We start from the raw sequence: 27,047 nt of genomic DNA on the forward strand, positions 1-27,047 counted from the left end.
ACTGACTTCGGGTCCCTTGTAATTTTACAAATGTCGTTTGTATAAAGATTAAACAGTCTTGGTCCCAGTATTAATCCCTGGGGTACACAACAAGATCTATCTAGCCGTGTTGATATATTTTTACCCATCTTCACATATTGCTTCCTGTTGGTTAAATAGCTTCTTACCCAATTCAGGACCAAACCTCTGATGCCATATCGTTCTAGTTTTTGTATTAAAAAATCATGATTAATCGTGTCAAATGCTTTTGTTAAATCCATGAACACTGCAGCCGCACATTCTTTACCGTCTATTGCATTGGTAATTTCCTCTGTTATTTTGATTAATGCTATTGATGTTGAGATATTTGCTCTGAAACCAAATTGGTTCTCCACAAGCGTCCCACTTTTGTTGATAAATTTATATAATCGGTTATTGAATAGTTTTTCCATGATTTTGGAGAATTGTGGAAGTAATGAAACTGACCCATCATCTACATTTGGAATTGTTTGTTCCAGATTTTTTCCGATATTAACAAAGTAATCATTAAAACGTTCAACTATTTGGTCCATATTGGCATTTTTTGCATTTCCATTTAGAAAGTACTGGGGGTAATCTTTATTAGCACCATGCTTAATGATGCTGTTTAGGATGCCCCATGTTGCTCTCATGTTGTTTCTGTTCTTGTTTAATAATTGACTGTAGTATTCCCTCTTAGATGTTCGTAGTACACCAATTAGCTTGTTTTTATATTTCTTATACTTATTTTCGGCCTCTATAGATCTCTGTGTTTGGATTGTTGTTGACACTGTTGTATTTTATAAGACTGATTTATTTTGGATTGATGTGTTTTTAAGGAGATACATAGAAAAATGGATGTATTAAATGTAAGTTTTTATTGAGAGAGAGAGAGAGAGAGAGAGAGAGAGAGAGAGAGAGAGAGCAGTAGAAATTTGAAGGGAAGGTGAAGAGAATGGTTTGGAAAAAGGAAGATACAAAGGATGGTTATAACCTTACGTGAATGGTTTCTACACCAAATCTCAAAAGATTTCAGTTAGCTATAGACTTTTTAACTTATAATCTTTAGTTGATTTAACATTTATTTAACATTTAATGGGAAAATTAATGCTGTGATTTTAAACGTGATATGCAGAATTGGACTAAGCAAGAGGACAACGACGAGGCTGTTATAGAGTAACAAGGAAACAACTCCTTAATTTACAAATCATTGAAGCAAAAATGTCAAAAGAACCGAAAGGTCAAAAATCAGCTAAAGTATATTCAGCAGTGAGTTCCAGCAGGTGAAGAAAAGAATCCGCAACAGATGTGAGACCAGACAGATAGTCTCGGGTGGTGGACAACGCGGTGCTTCCAGGTCAGTCCGGGTGGAAACTGTTTCGCCTGTGACCAACTTGGTCACTAGGTTCAGGACTGTCTCAACATATCCGAACGAGAAAGGTCCCGTCATGCCGCCAGACAAACACGAGGGCGTGGCAAAGGACACCCACAGCTGGACGCTCAGCAGGAGATACAAACAGACCACTGCTGGACATGAGTGTCAACGGACAATGTTATCAGTTCATAGTTGACACTGGTGCCACCCACTCATCTCTGAATGCAGAGGTACCGAAGAAACTGTGTTTCCCTTTTGAAGGTCGAAAGCTCCGCTGAGTTCACAAGAATGTTACCTGTCACCGGGCCACTTCTGGTTCAAATTGCTGGACACACACTGAGGCACCCCTTTGTGGTCGACCTGCACACACCGTGCCTGCTTGGTAATGACCTGCTTTACAAACTGTACACTGACATTCAATATCGCACAGAAGGGACCTTCCTGGTGTTACCTGACGGTGAGACCACCAAGCTGCGACACCCACTACCAAAGCTCCTCCATGAGCATGAGCTCATACCACAGCTTGAGGCACCAGAAGTGGCTGGCGCCTGCTGAGTAACCCAACTCCTGCTGCAACTGTTCAATCAGTGAAAACCCTGGCTGGCTGAGCTGTTTCCGTGTGTACCAACACCCGACCCGCCATATGTTATGATAATCAGTTACACGACTCATACCAGGAGGCCCTGACTCTATATATATATATATATATATATATATATATATTATATATATATTATATATATATATATATATATATATTATATTATATATATATATATATATATATATATATATATATATATATTATATATATATATATATATATATATATATATATATATGTTGGAACCCAAAGTGTGGCTGCTTATGTTGCCATGTCTTTGCAACAACTAACATGGTATAAGATGGACACAAATTCTGTCCTACATTGTTCACTTGCTCTCTGTCCCGCCTACGAAACCAAAGACTTAGGTCCAACGATACAACAGGGCGTAGCTGCCGCTGATTGAACAGACACCCAAATACCGCATTTTCAATTGTTTCGGTTGTCTGTTAAAAACATAGCTATGGGCTGCAATTTGGACAATCCTGCTGTAGGCTACGAGGCGCTAGCAGCTACACAACAGCTGAGCTAAAACAACTGATTTAAGCATATCAAATAATTATAGTTGCTTATTACATACACAAAGTCGCTTAGAGACAGAAGTCTGATGAAAGTATTCAGTAACAAACGTGTCCGCATCATTCAACTTTCTACAACAGGAACCATACTGAACAAATCCAGCAGTTACTGTCAGACTCTAATCTAGGGTACCTTTGTCTATCGGAGACATGGGTATAAAACCTGCAAAACCTTTTGTTCTAATTAATGTCCCGGGGTACAAGATTACAAAAAAAAAAAAAAAAATAGATCAAGTGACAAAGGGGGGAGGAGTTATGATTTATGTAAGGGAAAACATTAAAAGTGAACAAATAACCCTCCCAGTAGATCATCTTGAGTGTGTTGGAATTAAAATCACATTTTCCTCAGAAATGTATTTCAAGGTAATTGTAGCATACCGACCACCCACAGCTAGACATTTTTCTCAATTCATTTTCAGACATCATCAAACAGCACAGTATGAAAGAATTGAACATTACGGGGGATGTTAATCTGGATTGGTTAAATAAGTCACGTAGAAAGAAACTTAAGGATATTATAAAAGACTTCTACATGACACAAATGATAAGCAGCCCTACTAGAATTACATTGGATAAAAAAAAATCAAAGAGATAATTTTTAAATACACTAAAACAAAACCCAGAAAGAAAAGTGCTAAAATAAAAAATACCTCGGATTAATGAAACAATTTAGATTCTAATGAAAAATCAGGACTAAGCTCTCAAAAGAGCAATTAAAAGAGATCTAAATACGGATTATATGATTTTTTTTAAAAAGTTTGAGGAACAAAGTTACAATGCTTATGCGTAAGTCTAGGGCTGACTTTCAATTAGAATTAATCAAAGCTGCAAAAGGGAACATTAGACAGTTATGGAAAACCATTGACAAACTCACTGGAAGCGAGCAAACAAGAAACAACACTATAACATTAAATATCAATGGCGGTACTATATCACAAACAGTCTGGACATAAGTACTCATTTTAATGAACATTTCATCCAGTCTGTACAAACCCTGGATAAAAAGTCCCTCAAAATCAGTGCAAAGAATTGCCATTTATTCAGGATGGACTAAATTTAGAATTAACAAATGAAACAAAGTTAAACAAAATCCTCCCTGCATTATCAAACTCACGATCTCGAGATATGTACCGTCTGGACACTTTCTTCCTAAAAACGTATAAAGATAGTCTTAATGCTCCTATAACAACATTGATAAATAAATCAGTAACAGAAAACACTTTCCCTCCCACGTTGAAAACTGTTACTATCATCCCGATCCATAAAGCAGGAAATAAACAAGACAACAACAAGTACAGACCAATTAGCCTTCTCCCTATTATATCAAAAGGAATAGAAAATTTAAGTTAAAAAGTGGCTTTGGAGCAATCAAAACTGCTCACACGGTCACTAAGGTGGGCATTATGTTTGACGTATCAACTTAATGTGTATTATATTATCCATGAGAGCAATTTTGTTGTAAATTGTGAGGTGTGTCTGTTAAAATCATGGTAGTTTTTACAAATGATGACGGATGTGAACAAGAGCATGTATTGTCTTTGTGTGATGATGTAAATAACGTGTGGTTGTATTGGATATTAAGTATGTGTCAATGAAAGGGCATTTTATGACTTTTCTTAATTTGATTACATGCTATATTATGATTATTTATTGATTAAGTATTACTTTTTATTGATATATATATACATTATTAATTATGATTAATTAGTGTCATAATTTTATTGCATGATTTTTGTATTCCTTTAATTCAGGTAGCCAGGGACTGCAGATGAAAAGTAGTTATTTAGATATAATCTAGTACAGAACATGTTTTTGAACAATGTTTCTGTGCATTGTCCTATTATATAAAGACTAAATTAAATAGACTACTTAGTGAATTATTGAGGCCACAATAATTCACTATGTGATGTAAAATATCAAATTACTATTGCAAAAGCAAACATTGACCTCAAACATGAACTGTCCTCCGCCTCTGCTCTTGCTGCGCTTGACTATCAGCTGCCTTTTCTTTTTCTTGGATGTTTCTGAAACGGCTACTACTACTACTACCACTACTACTACTACTATTACTATTACTAATACAACTAACACTGTCCCTTTTTCAGGGACAGAGGGGTAGGAGGTGAGTTTGGACTGTGTCAAGTTTGAAACAACCCCAACCTCAAAGGAGGATGCCATTTCAGTAATTAAATGTTTTGTAAATGATCTAATACCCTGACATGGTTTCCCCCAAGAGATTAAGTTAAACAACGGCAACCATTTAAAAATAAATACTCACTTAGCCTTGGTCGAAAAGGCTCTTGGACAAGAAAATAGCTTCATCCTCAGTCCCAAGGTAATGTTGAAAAGGATTAACCAGAACATCAAAACAAATTGGCTAAAACCTGTGCACAGTCCAAATTGAATTTGATTGACATGTTGCCATTAGCGTTAATGATCATTTGAATGTCCCTGAATACAACTGTTTTTGCGCTTTTGAATTTTTCACCCTGTGAGCTGCATAAAGATCGGCCCTTCCCAGGACACAAGTGTCAACGAAAGGAGGAATCAGTGTGAGACCGAAAAGGTAACTATAAAATAAAAAAGATGCAGAATCTGTGCGTCAGATTCGAGGATGACAGGCCGCCACTCCAGATTCCCTTCCACCCACCAAGAGGGTCAGGGTCAAAGTCGGATCCCAGACCTATTCCCGAGACCTGACTGGGAGGAACCTCAGAGAAGAGAAAACACCTTGCCAGCGATGACGAGAACGACTAAGGTTGCCAGCCACGATGTGTCCGTCGGACCTCCAGCAGCTGTGGAAGGAGGGGTCGGGAGTACCCAACGGCGAGGAGGCCTTGAAGCAAGCCGAGGACCTGGGTTTGAGCACAAACAGCTCCAACTCCCCTTCAGCCTTCCCCATAGCGGCCAGCGCGCACATGCCACTGCACAGTCTGTCCAATAGACTGAGCCACGCCCCAGAGAAAGACAGAGCCGGACTGTTTGAGTGGATTTCATTCTCCACCGGGGCAGCCAAAAGCCCAAAGAGGTGTCGGCAGGCCACCAGCCTGAGGCACCACCGAGGAATCTACACAAGCACTAATCAAACATGGACTCATACAAAATTAAGTTTTGTGTTCAAAATTAATTGGTAATCAATCATATTGGTAACTACATTCATTGCAAATGCCAGAGAAAGAATTCTGCAACAACTTACAGTCATAAGTCATTATTCATTTTTAAAAAGATTTTGTTTTATTGATCATTAATGTGAGATACATCTAAATAAGCATATATATATATATATATATATATATATATATATATTCATCTAATTATGTTCAATGATGTTCATGATCAAAGTATTCTGTTATTCCATTTTACTAAATTAAAGGGGAGGCCACTAATTGTGTTCTGTGAGATGGTTTTACTGCAGGCTGATAACAGCGATCGCTCAGTGCGGGTCACAGAGGAATTTTCGCCCCGCATAACATTGGTGTTTTCGCCTCTATCTGTGATCAGAAATCGGTATGGTCCAGGGTTCCAGAACCCTGGAAAGGGGGTATGTAGTGGAATTTCTGACCTTTTGAACCATATTTTGTGTCTGTCGAAGTCCAAGAGGAGAGCCTGTCTAAAAGCCTTAAAAGGTCTGCTCTTTTCTTTTTTTCCTATTCAGGACCTTTGAAGGATCATATGTAGGTGTAAGTTGAATTTGTGTTCGCTTTAACCATTCTACAAAATGTTTTGATTGTATATTATGACTAAGGGATTCAAGGATGTTGCAGGTCAAACACATCCAAAACAACAGGACCTTGACACATGAGGGAAACATATAAAAGGCCAGTAGACCAATATTATGGTGTGATTCGCATGATTTCGATCATCCACGTCTTTCCGGAGGACGTTGTCTGTTTGCATTGGCAATTCGATCTAACTCTGTACTTTTGATTATGGGTAAATAAAACTGTGTTACTAAATCCACTTTGTTTGCAGTTTAAGCTTCGGACCATCCACCACAAAGGCCGCTCGTTTCCTTGCTCTCTTTCTTTCCCACCTCGTGGGCCACTATGCTCTACGGCAGGGGTCACCAACGCGGTGTCCGCGGGCACCAGGTCGCCCGTAAGGACCAGATGAGTAGCCCGCTGGCCTATTCTAAAAATAGCTCAAATAGCAGCACTTACCAGTGAGCTGCCTCTATTTTTTTAAATAGTATTTATTTACTAGCAAGCTGGTCTCGCTTTGCTCGACATTTTTAATTCTAAGAGAGAAAAAACTCAAAATAGAATTTGAAAATCCAAGAAAATGTTTTAAAGACTTGGTCTTCACTTGTTTAAATTCCTTTATTTTTTTTACATTGGTTCTTTTAACTTTCAGAAAGACAATTTTAGAGAAAAAAATACAACCTTAAAAACGATTTTAGGATTTTTAAACACTTACCCCTTTTTACCTTTTAAGTTCTTTCCTCTTCTTTCCTGACTATTTAAATCAATTTTTTATTGTAAAGAATAATAAATAGATTTTAATTGAATTCTTCATTTTAGCTTGTGTGATGACTCTTTTTCGGCATGGTAATGCCGGTGTTGTTTTCCCGTGGATGCGTCGAAGCTGGTGTAGGCTCCAGCCCCGTCATTGAAGCAGGTGCTGGAGTGGGCTCCAGCCTTGGAGCTGGTGCTGGAGTACGCTCCAGGTCTGGAGCTGGTACTGGAGTGGGCTCCAGCTTTGGAGTTGGTGCTGGAGTGCGCTCCAGCTTTGGAACTGGTGCTGGTTTGAGGAACCAGGCTAAAGTAAATTTCTGGTGCGAGAACCAGACAAGGCCTTGGTGCTGGCTTGAGAACAAGACGTGAAAAATTTGCTGGTATGTGAACCAGGCGAGAACCGACTTCTGGCGTGAAAACCAGGTTAGGGTCATGTGCTGGTGTGAGAACCAGTCTGGGAGAAGTGCCGAACACCGGTGGTGGAGGACGTGCTGGAGGTAATGACCTCGCGAGACTGAACACCGGTGGATGAGGTCTACCTGGCTGTTGAGACTTGGCCGGGAAAAACAGGTGGAGGAGGTCTACAAGGCCGTTGAGACTTGGCCGGGGAAAAAATAGGTGGAGGAGGTCCACAAGGCCATTGAGACTTGGCCGGGGGAAACACAGGTGAAGGAGGTCTACAAGGAGCTAAACGTTTCATCGGTTTGAGAACAGGTAATGGTGGCCTCAAAGGAGGTTGCGGTTTTACAGTTTTAAGAACATGTAGCGTCTGTGCTACCTCCCCCGGACAGCTATAGGCAATAGCCCCCCCTCCAGACGGGAATCCCAGACCCTTTCCCTGTGGTCAGGGACTGACCTTAAGGGAGGGTAGTGGGAGGTCTGGAGGTGGGCAGACTCCTCCCCATTAAATTGTACAGAATTAACAAAAGAAGGCGAAAAAACACTATAGGGCGGGGAATGAGGTTTAGAAGGTGAGGTAGAAGAAACAGATGAATGAGACTGACTAGAATAAAAAGAAAAAATGTTCTGATAACTCTGTATTTTATCATAAATGTTATTGTTATTAGAAAATTGTTGAGAATTTGAATTACTGTCCACAATATAAAAATGTTCAGAAAAAATGTCAACAACAGGGGCCCGTGTTGCGTCACCGGCCGGCGTTCCCCAGATCTCATCATCGCTTGTGTCAGAGAAAGTGTCATGGCGGCCGAAGGAATTGGAAAAAAAAAAAGCTGGATTACCGGTAGTGGAAGGTGAGTCCTGAATGGGGTGACGTTTGCTGTGTCGATGGGAAGGATTAAGTAGTGCTGGAACATTACTGCCGTGCAGGGGACCTCTCCACTGGACCCTCCGCCTCTTCGGGGCAGCACGAACGGCTTCGGAGGAATCTTCAGGCCCACAGCCGAGTCTCTCCTGCTCCCAAGCCATGAGTTCCAACCACAGACCTAAGTCGAAGGGTTCCTCCCGTGGTTTCGACGCGGAAAAACATTTAGAAGCTCGGATCCTACTGTGATGACTCTTTTTCGGCATGGTAATGCCGGTGTTGTTTTCCCATGGATGCGTCGAAGCAGAACACACCAAAGGTAAGATAAAATGTATTTATTAAATAATAAAAAGGCTAGGAACAAAAACACTGGTGTAAAGAGAAGGCAAACAAAAGACGCTAGTATGAGAACTAGGAAATACAGAATGATAAACTAAGCTGGCACGAAGGCACACAAAAACAGAAAAACAATTCCTCAGCATGTGAGCTGGAAATAAACAAATGGCTTAGCGTAGAAGCTAGCAAGAATATACATACAAAGATGAAGGTCGAGAGTCGTCGCTGTTGCGCGTGGGCAAATTAGGATCCGAGAATGAGTGAACAGAAAGGCTGGCTTATAAAGGGTCGTGATAACAGGAAACAGGTGTGCAGGGACCGTGATTAGCAGGTGGAGTGATGAGTAACCATAGTGATGGACAAAACGGGAAATAAACGAGTCAGACGGAAAATGAAAACAAGAAGGAAAAATAAACAATAACGTGAAGATCGGAGTAAACTTATTATGATTAAAATTCTAAAAAATATTCTGGCAAATCTAGAAAGTCTGTAGAATCAAATTTAAATCTTATTTGAAAGTCTTTTGAATTTCTTTTAAAATTTTTGTTTTGGAAAATCTAGAAGAAATAATGAATAATTAGAAATATAGCCTGGTCCAATTTGTTATATATTCTAACAAAGGTCAGATTTGATTTTAACCTATTTAAAACATGTCATCAAAATTCAAAAATTAATCATAATCAGTAAAACTTACTAATGTTCCATAAATTATTTTTTTAATTTTTTCAAAAAGATTCAAATTAGCTAGTTTTTTTCTTCATTTTTTTCGGTTGAATTTTGAATTTTAAAGAGTCGAAATTGAAGATAAACTATGTTTCAAAATTTAATTTTCATTTTTTGCAGGTTTTCTCCTCTTTTAAACCGTACAATTAAGTGTTTTTTTTTTTTAGTTTCTAGTTAAGTATGAACAAAATGTGATTAATTGTGATTAAATATTTTAATCGTTTGACAGCCCTACTGTATATACTGTATAATATATAAGTTTAAATATATATTATACATGCATATTTATTTCTGGCATTTCTTTCATCTGGGATGTAACATACCTTCTGCTCCAGCGCCATGCGATATTTCTGCTCCAGGCGCTTGCACTTGCTGACCAAGTTGCTCTGCTCGGTAAAGATGGAGGCGGCTGTGGCTATTTTGTCTGGCGTGCTGTTCTCGCTGCTACTGCTACCTAGCGTGCGCATCTCCTCTTCGTCGCTGCTGATGCTGTCTGTGCTGCACACACAGGGGAACAACGCCGCTGTTGTCAACGCTCACACTGCACACTCCACAAGGTGCACTGACAGTACCTTTGAGTAAACTTTAAGTAAGGCATGTAGTCAATCACTGCGGGGCCCCCGCCATCCAGACCCTCTCCCTTCAGACAGAAGCTAAAAGGGACAAGACGGGATAGTTGATGGTAGAACATGGGAGATAAAGTGCAGAATTTCACTTTATTTGTCTCTCAAAAAATGGACAATTCCCCCCATCCGCGCCATTTGCTTGTTGTAACTAACTTTGAATCTGGTAATACACATTACTTTTTCAAGAATAGCCATACTTTGATACCATCATGCAAAAAAAATATATACCTGCTTTTTTCAGTATCGTTACCGAATACTGTACAATACTCTTCAAGCCGTGTCTATTCTTGGCATGTAAGGACTGAGCAGTCGCAGAACACCCCGTGTCTCAAAATAAAGCCAGCGTTTCCATTTATGTATTTGTATCAGGCTGCCACAAATGCGGATTTGGCACTTTCGTTTCGCCCTCGCTCATAGACAAATGATACCAGAACAGTGGCCGTATGCATCGTAAACCTCACACACACCTGCTTTGCAAGAAAATACAAAAATACAATACAATTTTGCAAAATGCATCTAAAGTGGCTTTGGCGATGAGCTCTTAACATTAAAAGTGCAACGAGAGGAGTAAGTGAAAAAGAAGAGTGTGTCTTGTGTCATGCAATCAATCAATAAAGTACTATCTATGCATTTTTTCATTAATATAGTCCAGTTTTGAAAGACGAAGTAGTCACCGTGAAAGTAAGGATTCATATATATATATATATATATATATATATATATATATATATATATATATATATATATATATATATATATATATATATGCACGCCCACACACATGCACACGCACGCACGCACGCACGCATGGACACGCGCACACACGCACAAACATTGTCAAAAGTTTACATACACTTGTAAAGAACATAATGTCATGGCTGTCTTGTGTTTCCAAGAATTTATACCACTCTTATTTTTTTGTAATCGATTGATTGGAACACATACTTGTTTGTCACAAAAACAATCATGAAGTTTGGTTCTTTTGGTTCTCCAAGAATTTGGAGGTAATCCTGCTTTTTTTTTTTTTTTTTTTTTTCCCTTAAGGAACTTTCCTGAAGGAATAAATAAAGTACTATCTATTTATTTTTCATTGTCCCATTTACTCTCTGTAAAGCACCAATACCATTGGCAGCAAAAAAGGTCCAGAGCATAATACTACCACCATCATGCTTGATGGTAGGGTTGGTGTTCCTGGGATTAAAGGCCTCTCACCTTTTCTCCTCCGAACCTATTGTTGGGTGTTGTGGCCAAAAAGCTAAATTTTTGTTTCATCTGACCACATAACTTTCCTCCAGAAGGTCTTATCTCTGTCAATGTAGTGTCAGATAAAACAAAAAGGTACCAAGCAATATGTTCGGAGGAGAAAAGGTGAGACCTTCAAGCCCAGGAACACCACACCTACCGTCAAGCATGGTGGTGTTAGAATTATACTCTGGGCCTATTTTGCTGCCAATGGGACTGCTGCTTTACAGAGAGGAAATGGGGCAATGAAAAAGGAGGATCACCTCTAAATTCTTCGGGAAAACCAAAAATCGTTAGCTTGCAGGTTGGATCTTGGGCACAATTGGGTGTTCCAACAGGACAATGACCCCAAACTCATGTCAAAAATGGTAAAGGAATGGCTAAATCAGGCTAGAATTAAAGTTTTAGAATGGCCTTCCCAAAGTCCTGACCTAAACATGTGGACAATGCTTAAGAAAGAAGTCCATGTCAGAAAACCAACACATTTAGCTGAACTGCACCAATTTTGTCTAGAGGAGTGGTCAAAAATTCAACCGGACACTTGCCAGAAGCTTGTGGATGGCTACCAGAAGCACCGTATTGCAGTGAAACTTGCCAAGGGACATGTAACCAAATATTAACCTTTCTTTATGTATACTTTTGACCCAGCAGATTTGGTCACCTTTTCAGTAGACCCATAATGAATTCATAAAAGAACCAAACTTTGTGAATATTTTTTTTGACCAACTAGTATGTGCTCAAATCACTATCATAAAAAAAATAAGAGTTGTAGAAATTATTGGAAACTCAAGACAGCCATGACATTATGTTCTTTACATCTAAATGTAAACTTTTGACCACGACTGTATATGTCTGCTACCGTGGAAAGCGTGCTTAAAACCTCCAGAATCAACCAAACCTTCATCACTTTTATAAGTGCTAAAAACTGGTGACACGTTGATTTCATTATGATAAACAAACAAAAAAAAAACAGCAAAATTGAATACAATTTAGCAAAAAGGGATAATGTCATGAGAAAAAGTTAAAATGCTGATACTATTAACAAATAAAACCACACAGATTTGTCTTTGAATACAAACTGTATCTTAGCCTTTTTTTTAGCTTATTAAAAATACATATACCTGTCCGAACTGCTTTGTTTTTGAAAGATACCTCTTGGCAGCTGATACTGCAATTTGAAATACGTGCAAAAAGATGTTAAAGCACTTTGATATTAAATATTTGACACTTTAATTTTAAGGATTGTATTTAAAAGTACATGGGTTGTTTGCGGTATCCAATAAGTATCGAAAATCTTGGCGACCCCGAAAGGGAATAAGTGGTAGAAAATGGATGGATGGATGGAATCTTGGCAATTCAATGGTATCTGTATCGATTAGTGAAATTCTGCTATCGTGACAACCCTAATTAATATACATATGGAACTACTCAAAATGTGTCTTGACCTATATTAGGCAACTTTATGTCATACTTTATTTCTAGGTTCCAAATGAAAAAAAATACAAATTTGAGTAACAGGAGTGAGTTTTACCATATAAATAGCAAATATATGAAAAATATGTAGGGATGTCCAACCAGCCATCCATCTTTTTCCGCTATCCAAAGTCAGGTTGCGGGGTCAGCAGCCTAATCAGAGAATCTGAGAATTCCCTTCTACATTGTCCATCTCTTCCAGGGGTATTCCGAAGCGTTCCCAGCCCAGGCCAACTAGGAGACAGTCTTCCCCGTGGCCTACTAACCGGTCGGACGAGCCCTAAACAGCTTCCTAGGGAGGTGTCTGGAGGGAATTCTGACCAGATGCCCAAACCACCTCATCTTGCTCCTCTCAATTTGAAACAGCAGCGGCTTTACTCTGAGCTCCTCTCAGATGTCAGAGCTTCGCATCTTATCTCTAAGGGAGATCCCAGCCACCCGACATAGGAAACTCATTTTGACAGCTTATACCCGTGATCTTGTCCTTTCGGACATAACCCAAAACTCATGACCATAGGTGAGGATGGAGCATGGATCGACCGGTAGATTGAGAGCTTTGCCTTCCGGCTCAGCGCCTTTTTTACCACGACAGACCGATGCGAGATACGCATCACTGTAGACGCCGCAATGTCTGCCTGTCGATCTCACGATCCACTCTTGCCTCAGTCCTGAACAAAACCCCAAGGTACTTGAAGTCCTCCACTTGGGGCAGTATCTCCTCCCCAACCCGGAGATGGCACTCCACTCTTTTCTGGGCGAGAACCATAGACTCGAACTCGGAAGTTCTGATTTTCATCCGAGTGGCTTCACATTCAGCTGTGAACAGGTCCAGTGAGAGCTGAAGATCCTGGTCAGATGAAACAAATAGGGACCACATCTGCAAAAAGTAGAAACCTAATCCTACCAAGTAGATCTAGATGTGGCCGCAGACATTTTAAGATACGTCTCCCTGGCTGTACGGGACCTCACCCTGTAAGGGACCGCTCACAGTGGTGGCGACAATGCAAGAGTGGAAATTTGTAACGTGATCCAAAAGGATTGATACAACAACTTGTGTGAGTATGGTGAATTTAGCTTATTCAAACTTCCAACGGGGCTTCACGGTGGCAGAGGGGTTAGTGCGTCTGCCTCACAATATGAAGGTCTTGCAGTCCTGGGTTCAAATCCAGGCTCGGGATCTTTCTGTGTGGAGTTTGCATGTTCTCCCCGTGAATGCGTGGGTTCCCTCCGGGTACTCCGGCTTCCTCCCACTTCCAAAGACATGCACCTGGGGATAGGTTGATTGGCAATACTAAATTGGCCCTAGTGTGTGAATGTGAGCGTGAATGTTGTCTGCCTATCTGTGTTGGCCCTGCGATGAGGTGGCGACTTGTCCAGGGTGTACCCCGCCTTCCGCCCGATTGTAGCTGAGATAGGCGCCAGCGCCCCCCCGCGACCCCGAACGGGAATAAGCGGCAGAAAATGGATGGATGGAAACTTCCAACGAGAAATGATTAATAAACAGTTTACGGTTGTGGAATGCGTGTTTGGCTGTTTGTATGCAATAAACAAAACAAAAAAAGGTTTTTATCGGTTGTTGCTTTCCAGCCAATTATACAGCAACAATTAGGATACACATTTAACAACGTATGTGTGGTAAACGCTAAAATGTATAAACTAAAACTACAAACAACTATTAAAACCTTTATCTTTTATTTAACAATTTGATTTTACTGCGACAGAACTTAAGGCTCAGTTTAAAGTCATTGTAAATTAATGGTTTAATGTGGTTTTATTTTGGCTGTGTGTGGATATGTTTATTTCTGCAAGTATCATATTTTTTGTCTATTGTGTTGGGAGTTGCCATACATGGCTCAAGACTAACTTTATACGTTCTGTCGAAAGTGTCACCGTTAAGCGTATTTATTTAAACTGTATGGGGTAAACTGTGGCGTCTTAATGTTGAACATTTATGCCAATAATTTATTATATTGTATTAGACATGTATAAATGAATTTCCATTAATTTCAGTAAGGCTTTGTGGGGTATACCAAAAAATAAGCAAACAAAGTTGATACATGATAACAGAGTCTTTGTTTTATCGTGGTTTGTGTTGTGTCCTGTAAAGAACGTCAGCGTTGTTTACCACAAGTGGAAACCTGCACTTTTAAAAATTTAATTAACAAATTATCACTTGTTTGAATTTGTATTTTAGATATGTCTGTCTTCACTGTGTATGTTGACAATTCAGTTCATTGATGCTTGTATAAGGAGTTAAATATTTTTAAATGCCAAACTTGCACTTTTTTCCCCATTAAATTGTTGAAATATAGGCAGCAGAGTGGTACAGGGTGAGTGCTGGCGCCTCAAAATAAGAAGGTCCTGAGTTCGATCACCCAGGCTCAGGGTCTGTCTGTGTGGAGTTTGCATGTTGTCATGAATGTGTGGGTTCACTCTGGGTACTCTGACTGATTGGCAACACTAAATTGACCCTAGTGTGTGAATGTGAGTGTGAATGTTATCTGTCTACCTGTGTTGGCCCTGCGATGAGGTGGCGACGTGACAAGTTTATACCCCGCCTTCCACCCGAATGCAGCTGGGATAGGCTTCGGCCACCCCCGCGACCCCAAGAAGGACAAGCGATAGAAAATAGATGGATTGTTGCAGTACAAAATATGAATCACATTAAATTCAAACTTGATTTAAAAAAGTATACAAATAATTTCACATAATTAAAAACAAGTGTCAACAAATGTTGTAAATGAGAGGCAATGCAAATAATACAACAATTTAGGTAACAATACTCTTTTGCCCCTTCTCCAGGACAATCACCTCCTAATCTATTCCACTCAACAACCTCACTGAGCCCAAGGACAGAATAAATTATGTAGAAGAGCATGAGTACCTGAAGTCAATGGTGTTGAGTGCGATGAGCGTGTCCGCTAGAAGGCCCGCCTCCTCTCCCAGCATGATCGCTCCTTCCTCGTAAAACCTCCTGCAAGAAGTTTGCTAGCGTTACAACTAATTGCTAGTTACCTAACCCGTTTAAGTCCACATCCCTCATACTAACCTGAAATAGCTTTGACCATGTCAACCACACTTTTGTTCAAATGCAAATCTTTCTTATACTGGCTAACAATAAAAACATTAATAACTGAATAGGTGCATTATGTTATTTGTGGAAAGAGGACTGAAAGCAAAACTGAGAAATCAACAGTAAGAAAAGAAAATCATCTTTGGGCCTCAAACGTTATGTCGACAAAAGAGGTCGACCCTGTAAGTTGACGTCAATTTAACCGAGCACTATATAGAAAACTATTGAATTATTGACAGAGAAAGGTTGTCAACCTGAACAAGATCCACTGTAGCCTAGTTACCTTACATTACATTGTGTGGTAGGAAATACAAGTAGTTAACATTACACACAAATGTTACTCACTACAAACGCCAATGAACTGAATTAATAAAAACTCACGATCCCAACACAATGTTAACAATGGAGCCTTTATCAATAATGTATTTTTGACTTTTTCATGCCACCATACACTCCCAGGTCTGTATACCTATGATGGGCAAGCAAGGCCTTCTCGCTGGCCTGAACACTATCATAAGCACTGACCTATATTTATATCTTTAACTCGAGGATTTCTTCCATAAAATGTTATCAATTTATTCCAATAGTCGATTATTGTCCTTAATTGTAGCCTGGCTCTTTGCTTTTCGTTAGATTGTGTTTGTCTAGTCAGATTTAAATTTCCATGTGTTTCCATTTAAATTAAATGTGTCCAGGGCCTTCAGAAATAGTATTGCTGGCCCGATGTCACAGAGACTGTTTCTTTAATCAATCAGATTTCAGATTAGTCTCTCAGGGCTTGCATGTAGTTTTCCCATTCTCTAAACGATTAATCGGTAAGTTGACGTTAGCATGCATGGTCCATTGCATTTGTCCACCTCAAATTTGAGACCCGGGGGTAAATTGCTTTGTACATTTAGTTCGACATTTGTTGTAGAAACAATAACTTGGTCATGACATTTTTTTTTTTTTTTTTTTTTTTTACAAAAGCAGAACTATTGCTTTTCTTCAAATTTTCTGCATAAGCCCCCAAGGTTTTGTATTCTTAAGCAGTACATTTCTCAGATGTTCTTTCTTCCCTCTTTCCACAATAACAACACCCATTGATTATTTTTTTAAATTGTGAGCCACCGGAAGATAGTTTCGAAAATCATCACCCATTCTGCTTAAGTCTCTGGCCAAAGTCACAAGTAAATCTGCAAACAATGACTAGTTTTAGTTATGGTGACAACCGCTTATGTCAATGTTGCTTATGACCAATTTGAGAAATGTTGACTAGTGTTTTGCCATCCAACGATATATATCGTAATACAAAATATCCATCCATTTTCTGCCGCTTATCCCAATTGTCCATCGTACGATACAATACGTTTACATCGGAATGTAAACGTCTGGGCTGCGTCTAAAGTAACTGCAGCATTTTTATGTCACAACAAGAACCTTACGGCTACAGCTGGCAGGAACACAGATAACAACAAGGAAGCAGAGTTGACAAGCACAATGAAAGCTAAACCAACAAAACTCAAAGAGTGGTGCGGTGCCAAAAAAAGGAAAACTAACGTCTTTTTTGTTTGAATTTTAAAGAAGTCCGACATGGACCAAACAACGGCAATCTGAAAAAAATGGAGCCAACAAGTAGTGACTATAGTGACTTGAACAAGTCTGATATTTTCTATCACTTGATCACATCACATGAAGAGCAGTATAGAGACTGTTAAAATACGACAAAGTATTACCGTTACCTTAAAACCATGACATGGTGAAAATACAAACACACCAAAGGAGAGTTGTTGTCCAAAGGCATCGTCTTTGACAAAAAGTCCAGCACACACCAATAAATTACAGAGACCATTTTTAAATTCATATGTGTAGATCAGTGGCAATGGCTTTAACCTCGAATTTCCAGAGGATGCAGAACGGCTGCAAAACTTATCCGCCACGAAACGGCACCACCATCTGCTGTACGCCAATCCTCACTGCCATTCTTTTGCAGCGCTGCCATTCTTTTGCGGCTGCGCCGTGCAGCGAAAAAGTGCGGATTTATACGAGCTATCTCGAATCCATGCATAATCACGTGATAAAGTTAACACTGATGTAAATAGGCGGGCGCGTCTTTGATGGCATTGACTTTACTTGACTTGCAGAAAGACAGTGGAACCGGACACATTGACTTGAATAAAAACGGAAAGAGACAGCCACTGTGCGGGTGCCGTTCCGCTGTCATTTTGAATCCAGGGAAAATCTGGGGTAAGACTGCAAGGGGCTTCCCCTAAAATATGGGAAAAAAAGTGGTCAAATATGTACTTTTGTGTTTACATTTCATTGACTAAATTTAACTTTTGATTAGAATCAGCTAACTTCGTGACAGCTGATGTGACTATCTTCTCATTCACTATAGCAGCGTCACAGAACAATAATCAGTGTTGAAGCTGAGCATCCATTGACTTCAGTGGGGGAGCGTAGAATGGGTTTTTCCACTCTAGCCAAACTCGACAATCATTGGATGCTCTGCTTTGTTTTGCCCACGAACTTCGAGTGTCTCTGGAAGTGAATAAAGTTCGGCCTCGGCTGAACTGGACGCAGGGCTTCCGCATGATGATTGGATGATCTGACTGAAGCTGAATCCCTTATAGAATGAAAGCAAAATGAGCGAATCAGCGATCCTGAAAGATAAAACACTGCCAGAGCATTACTCAACTCTCATTCCGTTGTTCGTGTTGATACTGAGAATTTTACAATCCTGGAAGTGACATTTTCTTTTTAAAATGTAGTATTTTTGTGTATTGTATGTTATTGGAAACAGTACTTGTGTTTAGAGAGTAGCTGAAAATGAGCTTTCCCTACTTGAAAGACAGTAAAAATACTTTTTATTGTTTTTGACTGTCTTGTCCTTTTTATGAATAAAGTATTACGTATATATATATATATATATATATATATATATATATATATATATATATATATATATATATATATATATATATATATATATATATATATATATATCTTCTTCCGCTTATCCGAGGTTGGGTCGCGGGTGCAGCAGCCTAAGCAGGGAAGCCCAGACGCTCCTCTCCCCAGCCACTTCGTCCAGCTCTTCCCAGGGAATCCCGAGGCGTTCCCAGGCCAGCCGGGAGACATAGTCTTCCCAACGTGTCCTGGAAGTCTTCCCCGTGGCCTCCTACCGGTCGGACGTGCCAGAAACACCTCCCTAGGGAGGCGTTCGGGTGGCATTCTGACCAGATGCCTGAACCACCTCATCCGGCTCCTCTCGATGTGGAGGAGCAGCGGCTTTACTTTAAGCTCCTCCCGGATGGCAAATCTTCTCACCCTATCTCTAAGGGAGAGCCCCGCCACCCGGCGGAGGAAACTCATTTTGGCCGCTTGTACCCGTGATCTTGTCCTTTCGGTCATAACCCAAAGCTCATGACAATAGGTGAGCATGGGAACGTAAATCGACCGGTAAATTGAGAGCTTTGCCTTCCAGCTCAGCTCCTTCTTCACCACAAAGGAATCGATATAGCATCCGCATTACTGAAGACGCCACACCGATCCGCCTATCAATCTCACGATCCACTCTTCCCTCACTCGTGAACAAGACTCCGAGGTACTTGAACTCCTCCACTTGGGGCAGGGTTTCCCCCCCAACCCGGAGATGGCATTCCACCCTTTTCCGGGCGAGAACTATGGACTCGGACTTGGAGGTGCCAATTCTCATCCCGGTCGCTTCACATTCGGCTACGAATGGATCCAGTGAGAGCTGAAGATCCTGGCCAGATGAAGCCATCAGAACCACATCATCTGCAAAAAACAGAGACCTAATTCTGCAGCCACCAAACCGGATCCCCTCAACGCCTTGACTGCGCCGAGAAATTCTGTCCATAAAAGTTATGAACAGAATCGGTGACAAAGGACAGCCTTGACAGAGTCCAACCCTCACTGGAAACGGGTCCGACTTACTGCCGGGAATGCGGACCAAGCTCTGACACTGATCGTACAGGAAGCGGACTGCAACAATCAGACAGGCTGATACCTCATACTCTCTGAGCACTCCCTACAAGACTTCCCGAGGGACACGGTCGAATGCCTTCTCAAAGTCCACAAAGCACATGTAGACTGGTTGGGCAAACTCCCATGCACCCTAAAATACCCTGCAAAGAGTATAGAGCTGGTCCACAGTTCCACGACCAGGACGAAAACCACACTGTTCCTCCTGAATCCGAGGTTCAACGTAGCCTCTTCTCCAGTACACCTGAATAAACCTTACCGGGAAGGCTCAGGAGTGTGATCCCATGATAGTTGGAACACACCCTCCGGTTCCCCTTCTTAAAGAGAGGAACCATCACCCCGGTCTGCCAATCCAGAGGCACCGCCCTCGATGTCCAAGCGATGCTGCAGAGTCTTGTCAACCAAGACAGCCCCACAGCATCCAGAGCCTTAAGGAACTCCGGGCGGTTCTCATCTACCAAACCGTGACCTCTAAACCCGAGGTATGTACCAAACCGAAATTTTTGTGTACCGTTACACCCCTAATATATATATATATATATATATATATATATATATATATATACATACACACACACACACATATATACATATACATATATACATTTACATTTGTATATACGTATACACATATTATATATATATATATATATATATATATATATATATATATATATATATATATATATATATATACATATATATATATATACACACACACACACACACATACATATACATATATATATGTATACATATATATATATATATATATATATATATATATATATATATATATATATATATATATATGTATACATATATATGTATACATATAGAAAAAAAAAATATATATATACATTTTTTTTTAAAAATAAATAATCAGAGAAAATAGAAAGAAAATTGGCATTTATTTCATGTGTTCATATATCATTTTATGAAAAAACACTATCGGGTTACATTTTTGACATAAAATGACCAACGTCAGGATATATATATTTTTGTTTATATCGCAAAGCCCGAATGTTGACTTTAACGACAAGAAAAATATTGCTTTTTCCCAAAAACAGCATGCTTAGTTTAAAATAACATTAAGTGTGGAAGTGTCTAAAGAGTGTATAATGTCCTATTACCTGGTAGTTTTTAAGTCCTTCAGAGCAGATGAGATGTATTCTGAAAATCTTTTCTCTATCAGAACCACCCGGATCCACGCTCGACCCTTATGAAAACACAAATATGGTGGAAAGTGATTATTTTCAGAATATTACATTAAGAAGTTTTACCTGGAGACAAAGGTATTTTGGGCCCCCCGAAAATATCGGTGTGGGCTACTAAGCCCCATTCATTGCCCCCTTCAATGTTCTTAATTTTTAATGTTATAATTGGTGCCTGGTGTAATACACCCAATTTGTTTCTTTTTTTACGATTAACCACTTACCAACTCAGAGTATTATTATGTAAAGTTATGTGTTATTATTCGTCTTTTAACTTTTGTGTATTGAGGTTTTTCAAATTTCCCAACTAATAACACATCATAATTATTAACTATGAACATCTGACAAAGGTCATAATTCAGTTACTCAGTATTTATTTTTATTAACACTGTTGTAATGTTTAATAAGTGTCACTAGCTTATAAAATTTGAAGTTCTGATTAACTGTCAACAAGCTACTAATAACCAATGCTTTAGCAGATGCAACATTAATGTTGTCGCAACTACGACTTTGCAGCCCTACTGACCTCGGTAATGACACCATTCTCAAATTATGTGGGCTCTCTTGATAACCACACTAATATCTTTAACGATGCCCTGCGCAACACCATTGAGTGTATAGTACCGCTAAAGCTAAAAAAAAAAAAAGGGCCTCTAATAGGCATACCCCTTGGTTCAAAGAAGAAACCAGAACTCTTAAACTATCATGTAGAAAGCTGGAACGCAAATGGCGTGCGACTAAACTTGAGATTTTCCATCAAGCTTAATAACTTATAAACTCGCTTACCTTAGCTAAAACTAATTACTACTCCAATCTCATTTATCTCTATGAAAACGATCCTAAATATTTGTTCAATAGGGTGGCATCCCTAAACCAACCAGGGACTCCTACCAGTAACTCCACCCACTCGGCTGATGGCTTTATGAAATTCTTTAAGAAAATGTAACCAGTTAGAAAGACACATGGAGCGTTATAAATGCTGTCATGCAAAAAGACAAGGTGAAAATAAATTTTCAAACTTATTTTAAAAATAATAATGTTGACATTTACAATTAAAAAAAATAAATAAATAATTAATAGGGGTTAGTGTGTGTGCCTCACAATAAGAATGTCCGGGGTCCAATCCCCGGGTTCGAAGTCTTTCTGTGTGCAGTTTGCTTGTTTTCCCCGTGATATTACGTGTTGTTCCCCCTGGGTACTCCGGCTTCCTTCCAACTCCAAAGACATTCACCAAGCGATGGGTTGATTGGCAACACTAAATTGGCCCTAGTATGTGTATGTGAGTGTGAATGTTGTATAATTGTGTTGGCCCTACGATGAGGTGGCAACTTGTCCAGGGTGTACTCCACTTTCCGCCCAAGTGCAGCTGGGATAGGCACCCCCCATGATCCAGAAAAGTACAAGCAGTAGAAAATGGATGGGTGGATAGATGGTATAGGCACACCAATGGGTCACAAGCTATTTAAAAAAACTAAATCAGTTTCTTGAAATCAAAAACATAAAGTCTAAAAATTGTAATATAACTTGCGGCATACCTCAAGGAACGGTCCTCGGGCCTATTCTTGTACATGTAAATGACATTGTGACTGTGTCTCATTTACTTTACTGCATTCTATATGCGGATGACACCACACCAGGAGGAAATATAAATGCCGTCTTTCAAATTGTAGAAAATTAATTACAGAAAATGATGATGTAGTTCAATGCCAATAAATTATCCTTAAAAATCAGCGAAACTAAAACTAAAAATGTTTCGTATTAAAATGAAATACAATGACGCGTCATTAATTATTAATGGGTTAGGAATTGAAAAGACACATGATATTAAGTTTCTAGGTGTTATGATTGACAATCACTTGGCATGGAAATCATGTATTGATGATGTCAAAGTAAAGGTATTCCAAATAATAGCTGTGCTGTATAAAATCAAAGATTTTCTGAATAAAAATGCATTGTTTTTATTGTTTAACTCATTGACTGTTCCATATCTGACCTATTGCTTTGAAAATTGGGGAAATACCTGCAAACCATACATTAATCCAATTTTTCATTTACAGAAAAGGGCGATTAGAGTTGCCAGTGGAAGTAGATAGAGAGACCCATCCGATCCTTTATTTATACAATTAAAAACATTGGAATTCAATGAATTAGTTGAGTCTACCCTTCGAAAAACAATGTATAAAGCTCATATGGAAAGTTTACCAAACAATTTATAAAATGGATTCACCAAGAAAAAAAGTAGATATGTGCTAAAAAGGTACTGAGGTTTCAACAAAACCCAGGTTTCAGTCAGCTGTAAAGGAAATATGTCTTAATCAAAAGGAGTCTGTGGAACATTCTTGATTGTAAATTCAAAACTTTTGAATCCATTTTTATGTTTAAGAAGAATGTCAAAATATCAATGTTACAAAAATATGACAACGCAGAGCAGTAAATCAACTTTTAAAGATATTTTGTGTTTTGATGTCCTGAAATTGATAAGACGGAAGCATCAGACAGCTCAAATGAACTGGAACTGCATGAGATTTTGAAATTTTGAAATCTATGTTAGTCAATGTTTTGTCACATTTACGTACTGTAACACTATCATCAGTATAAATGGTTCAGGTTTTATTATAACGCTGATTTGTGGAAAGTAAAATGGTGTCCGTGATCAAATTCTGGAAAAATGGTCTCACAGCCAAGTGGCTTTGTGTTCAAAGCGTGTTGTTAGAAAATTAATCAATAAACGCCTCTTGCAGAACAGGATTAATAACAATAAAAAGGTTGATCTGCATTTCCAAGCTAATTTGTGAGCCTTTTAGGCAGGGCCGTCGTATTGCGGAGTGGGGGGGAGTTGATGACAATTCTAAGAGCTGGGCCCACACATAGCCACCAGTAGCCTCAATGAAAAAAATATTATGCATACACTGAACTAATATACATTCATACGAATGAATCCAATTGAAAACCAGGCCACAAGTCATACAATATTCCAATTTTGATAATTTCATTAACCCCGTTAGCCCCTTAAAAATGGTTTTGTCCACAGACTCCACATGAATGTTCCCTCTGAGGTGCGTGCCTGCACAGTTGCGCATTGCTCCCGATGTCCTCCGCGCACTGGAAATCTATATGCAGCGGACAAAATCCAACGTGAACTTCAAACAAAATAGAACCCCGGACTATTTATTCTGTACTATTTTCAACATGTGGTCTCAACGGATGAAACAATGAGAAGATTGAAGGAGGAGAAGGAAGTGGTCTGCAACAATATTGATTGCTATCGGCCGTCACCACACCAAAACAACATCAGCAACTAAAAGACGCACACACTCTGCTCAGCCAGTGATGCGCTCATGGACACATAAACTGTCGGATAACGTCAAGGCCTCACATAAACTCTTATCTGTTAGGTCGCTACACTGTGATACAGTTCACATGCAGCCCATTAATGTCATTAACAGCGTGTTATGTGTGTGTGTTGCTGTTTAGCTTATAGACGCAAACACCATTAAAACAGTTAAATGCATCATGTTAACTCTCATAATTTTTTTTTAATGCATTTCATTAATTTAAAAACAAATGCAAAAACAGCATTTCGCATGAGCGAAAAGGAGCAGTAAGAAATAAAACTTATATCTTTACCCTATCAATAAATCCCTTACTCCCTTCTTTAAAAGACACCTGGAATGTTGACACTGTACCATGACCCCAAACGGAGCAACTTCTAGGCTTATGGACAAAACACACCCGTAGAATACTACTACACAGATATGCCCCACCCCCCATTCTCCGCCTTCACCGCTTCAACCTCCGCAATATGATGGGACTACAGAGCAGCGCCCTGACGGCTGCAGTTTAGGGCTGAATGTCCCACAAACCCCCCGTTGAAAGTTTTATGCGTTGTAAAAATGTGCTCATATTTGCTTATTGTTGCTCGAGGTTTTTTTCTTCTGTTCTCTAACTGGACATGCAGAATGGATTGCGAGGATTGGTGGCACTGGTGGCGACCAGGTCTCTATTTTTTTGTATTTTGGGAGCCGGGGGAGTGGACGTGGGGAGGGTGGTCACCAGATGTGTCTGTCGTTGCAATTTGTGGGATTGGTTGCTCTTTTGCTACCGTTTTGGCGGCCAAAGTCCTTTGTACTGCGAACGGGCGGCGGTGGTGGTTGCTGTGGATCTACCGACGGTTGGCTTTGTTGAGTTGGGTCGGAGTGGTTGAAGGGCCGTGATTAATGGCCATGCGCTGATGGAATTGTGGAGACCGGCTGGGTTGGCTTGGGTGCTGACATGTGGGCGGGATGCGTTCCCCGGTCAGGACTTGTATAAACACATTGCTGTGTGAGCAGCTTAGATGCGGTGATCACGTTGCGCATGGGGCCTGTGCAGTTTTTTGCGTGGAGTTGCTAGTGGGGACTCTCAAGATTCGCCCTGGGGCTTTGTTTAGCTGGGGATGGACTCGCTTTGTGTCATGACGACCTGGTGTGGAGCAGCTGTTCACCCGGTTTGCATTTGTTTGGGAGCAACGCTTGCAGATTGCGGTTGGAAAAGATAGACATGTTCGGACGCACCGATGGGGATGGTGTGACTCTTGTTGGACTGGGACGGTGTTTGGTGTTGTCTTCTGCCGGGACAGTGGGTTGTGTGGCTGTTTGTTTTGGCTGTTGGATGAGGTGCAACTTGGTTGGGGGGTTTGTGTATGGGTGCTTTTTGGGTGCATTGAGCGATACCACCGTGATGGTGATGGTAGAGAAATTTAACATGTACAGCAATAAAACCTGGATTCAGCGACATCCTGTTCAGTGCAAAGTAAGCTTCAAAATAAAAGCATGCCAGTATTAATCTGGATTCTACCAAAGCAACAAACAAAACACAGACATTTGGGGAATTTGTTTTAGAATGTTATTCACCTGAAGAAAGACCTGTGCATTTGTGAAAACTTTGTCATTGTAGTCAAGACATTCAACAACTACAGCAACAGCTTTGTTAGATAAAAATTGAAAATAAAAATATGCACAAATGGAAAAAAAAACATGTCAACAAAAAAAAAAGGCTTTGTTATTATTATAATATTCTTATCACCCATTTTCTTTATGTCTCTGGCCAAAGTCACATGCAATGGCAAGTTTTGGTTTTGCTTACATTCATAACGGCTTATGCTGACGCCAATCAACAAGTCCGAGGGGCGTCGACATGCAGTAAAGGATTTCCACTGTATACTTAATCCTCTACCAATGTTATTGGTTTTCTGGACATGATTACAAAACAAAAAGCTCTGCAAGTTCCAAACAATGTTGAACTGATTGCTTGTTTCATTGTGTAAAACGGTGTTGTTTTTTCGTGACACACACACGCACACAAACAAGCACACGCACGCCAATCTTTTCTGACAGAGCTCGGTGTTTGCTTCCAAAGTGGATAAAGCAAAGTAACCTAAAAAAATGCCTGCTTTGGCTTTTGGGGTTGAGAGGTTAAGTATGACTCGATTGACAAAGAACTTTATAGAAGTCTCACCTTGGCTTTGGACGATTGCACATTCTCCATACTCTCGATGCTTCGGATGCAATTATGAGGGACTTTAGCACAGGCCGCTTTGGCGTAATCCCAGAAACTCTGAGGACTCTCGTGGCCAAACCAAGAAGTATGACCTGGTTGATGAAAGGGCAGAAAGAGATGTAAGGTCAAGGCATCAACACAACACAAGGAGACTTTGGCTGGAGTTTACCTTTAAGTCGATGGTTGAGGATATGTTCCAGGATGGACACAAAGTTTAATACCTCTGCCGAAGAGTCATCCATGCTCTCTAAGCAGGAGCAGTCCAGGAGAGTCTTTACGGAAAACCTGAAAGTGATGGGACTTGACATTATAGAGGAAATCATCACATAGTATTTGTTAAAACACATTTTAGCCCTCCCAATTTTTTCTAAACTTTTTTTCATAAGCTAGCCCCCCAATATTGGACATTTACAATGAATCGTTTGAATCTGGACACTTCTCGCAAACACTCAACCAACCTTCAATTTCTCTTCTCCTAAAAAAAGGCAAGGACCCGTGCACTTCGTATCGTCCTACTAGCCTATTAAACGCGGATTTTAAATATTATCCAAACTGCTGGCTTT

The 27,047-nt window shown here is 39.8% G+C and overlaps 1 protein-coding gene across 4 annotated transcripts in view; it reads right to left on the minus strand.

Moving 5' to 3' along the window:
* rundc3b (RUN domain containing 3b) overlaps positions 1-27,047 on the minus strand; it is a 78,506-nt gene that overhangs the window by 32,650 nt on the left and 18,809 nt on the right. For 3 of the 4 annotated variants that reach the window (XR_009808799.1, XM_061915600.1, XM_061915597.1), the window contains exons 2-7: positions 26,654-26,769; positions 26,443-26,576; positions 20,866-20,951; positions 15,557-15,646; positions 9,904-9,984; positions 9,655-9,829 (exon numbers count right to left, since the gene is read on the minus strand). Coding sequence is in view for 3 of the 4 variants with exons in the window: in XM_061915600.1 (XP_061771584.1) it covers positions 9,655-9,829; positions 9,904-9,984; positions 15,557-15,646; positions 20,866-20,951; positions 26,443-26,576; positions 26,654-26,769 (682 nt within the window). In the remaining variant the exon portion in view is untranslated. The remainder of the gene's footprint in view (positions 1-9,654; positions 9,830-9,903; positions 9,985-15,556; positions 15,647-20,865; positions 20,952-26,442; positions 26,577-26,653; positions 26,770-27,047) is intronic. The other variant, XM_061915598.1, reaches the window with a different exon arrangement.

The sequence above is a fragment of the Nerophis ophidion genome, linkage group LG11, assembly GCF_033978795.1.
Source record: "Nerophis ophidion isolate RoL-2023_Sa linkage group LG11, RoL_Noph_v1.0, whole genome shotgun sequence".
NCBI classification, from domain to species: Eukaryota; Metazoa; Chordata; class Actinopteri; order Syngnathiformes; family Syngnathidae; genus Nerophis; species Nerophis ophidion.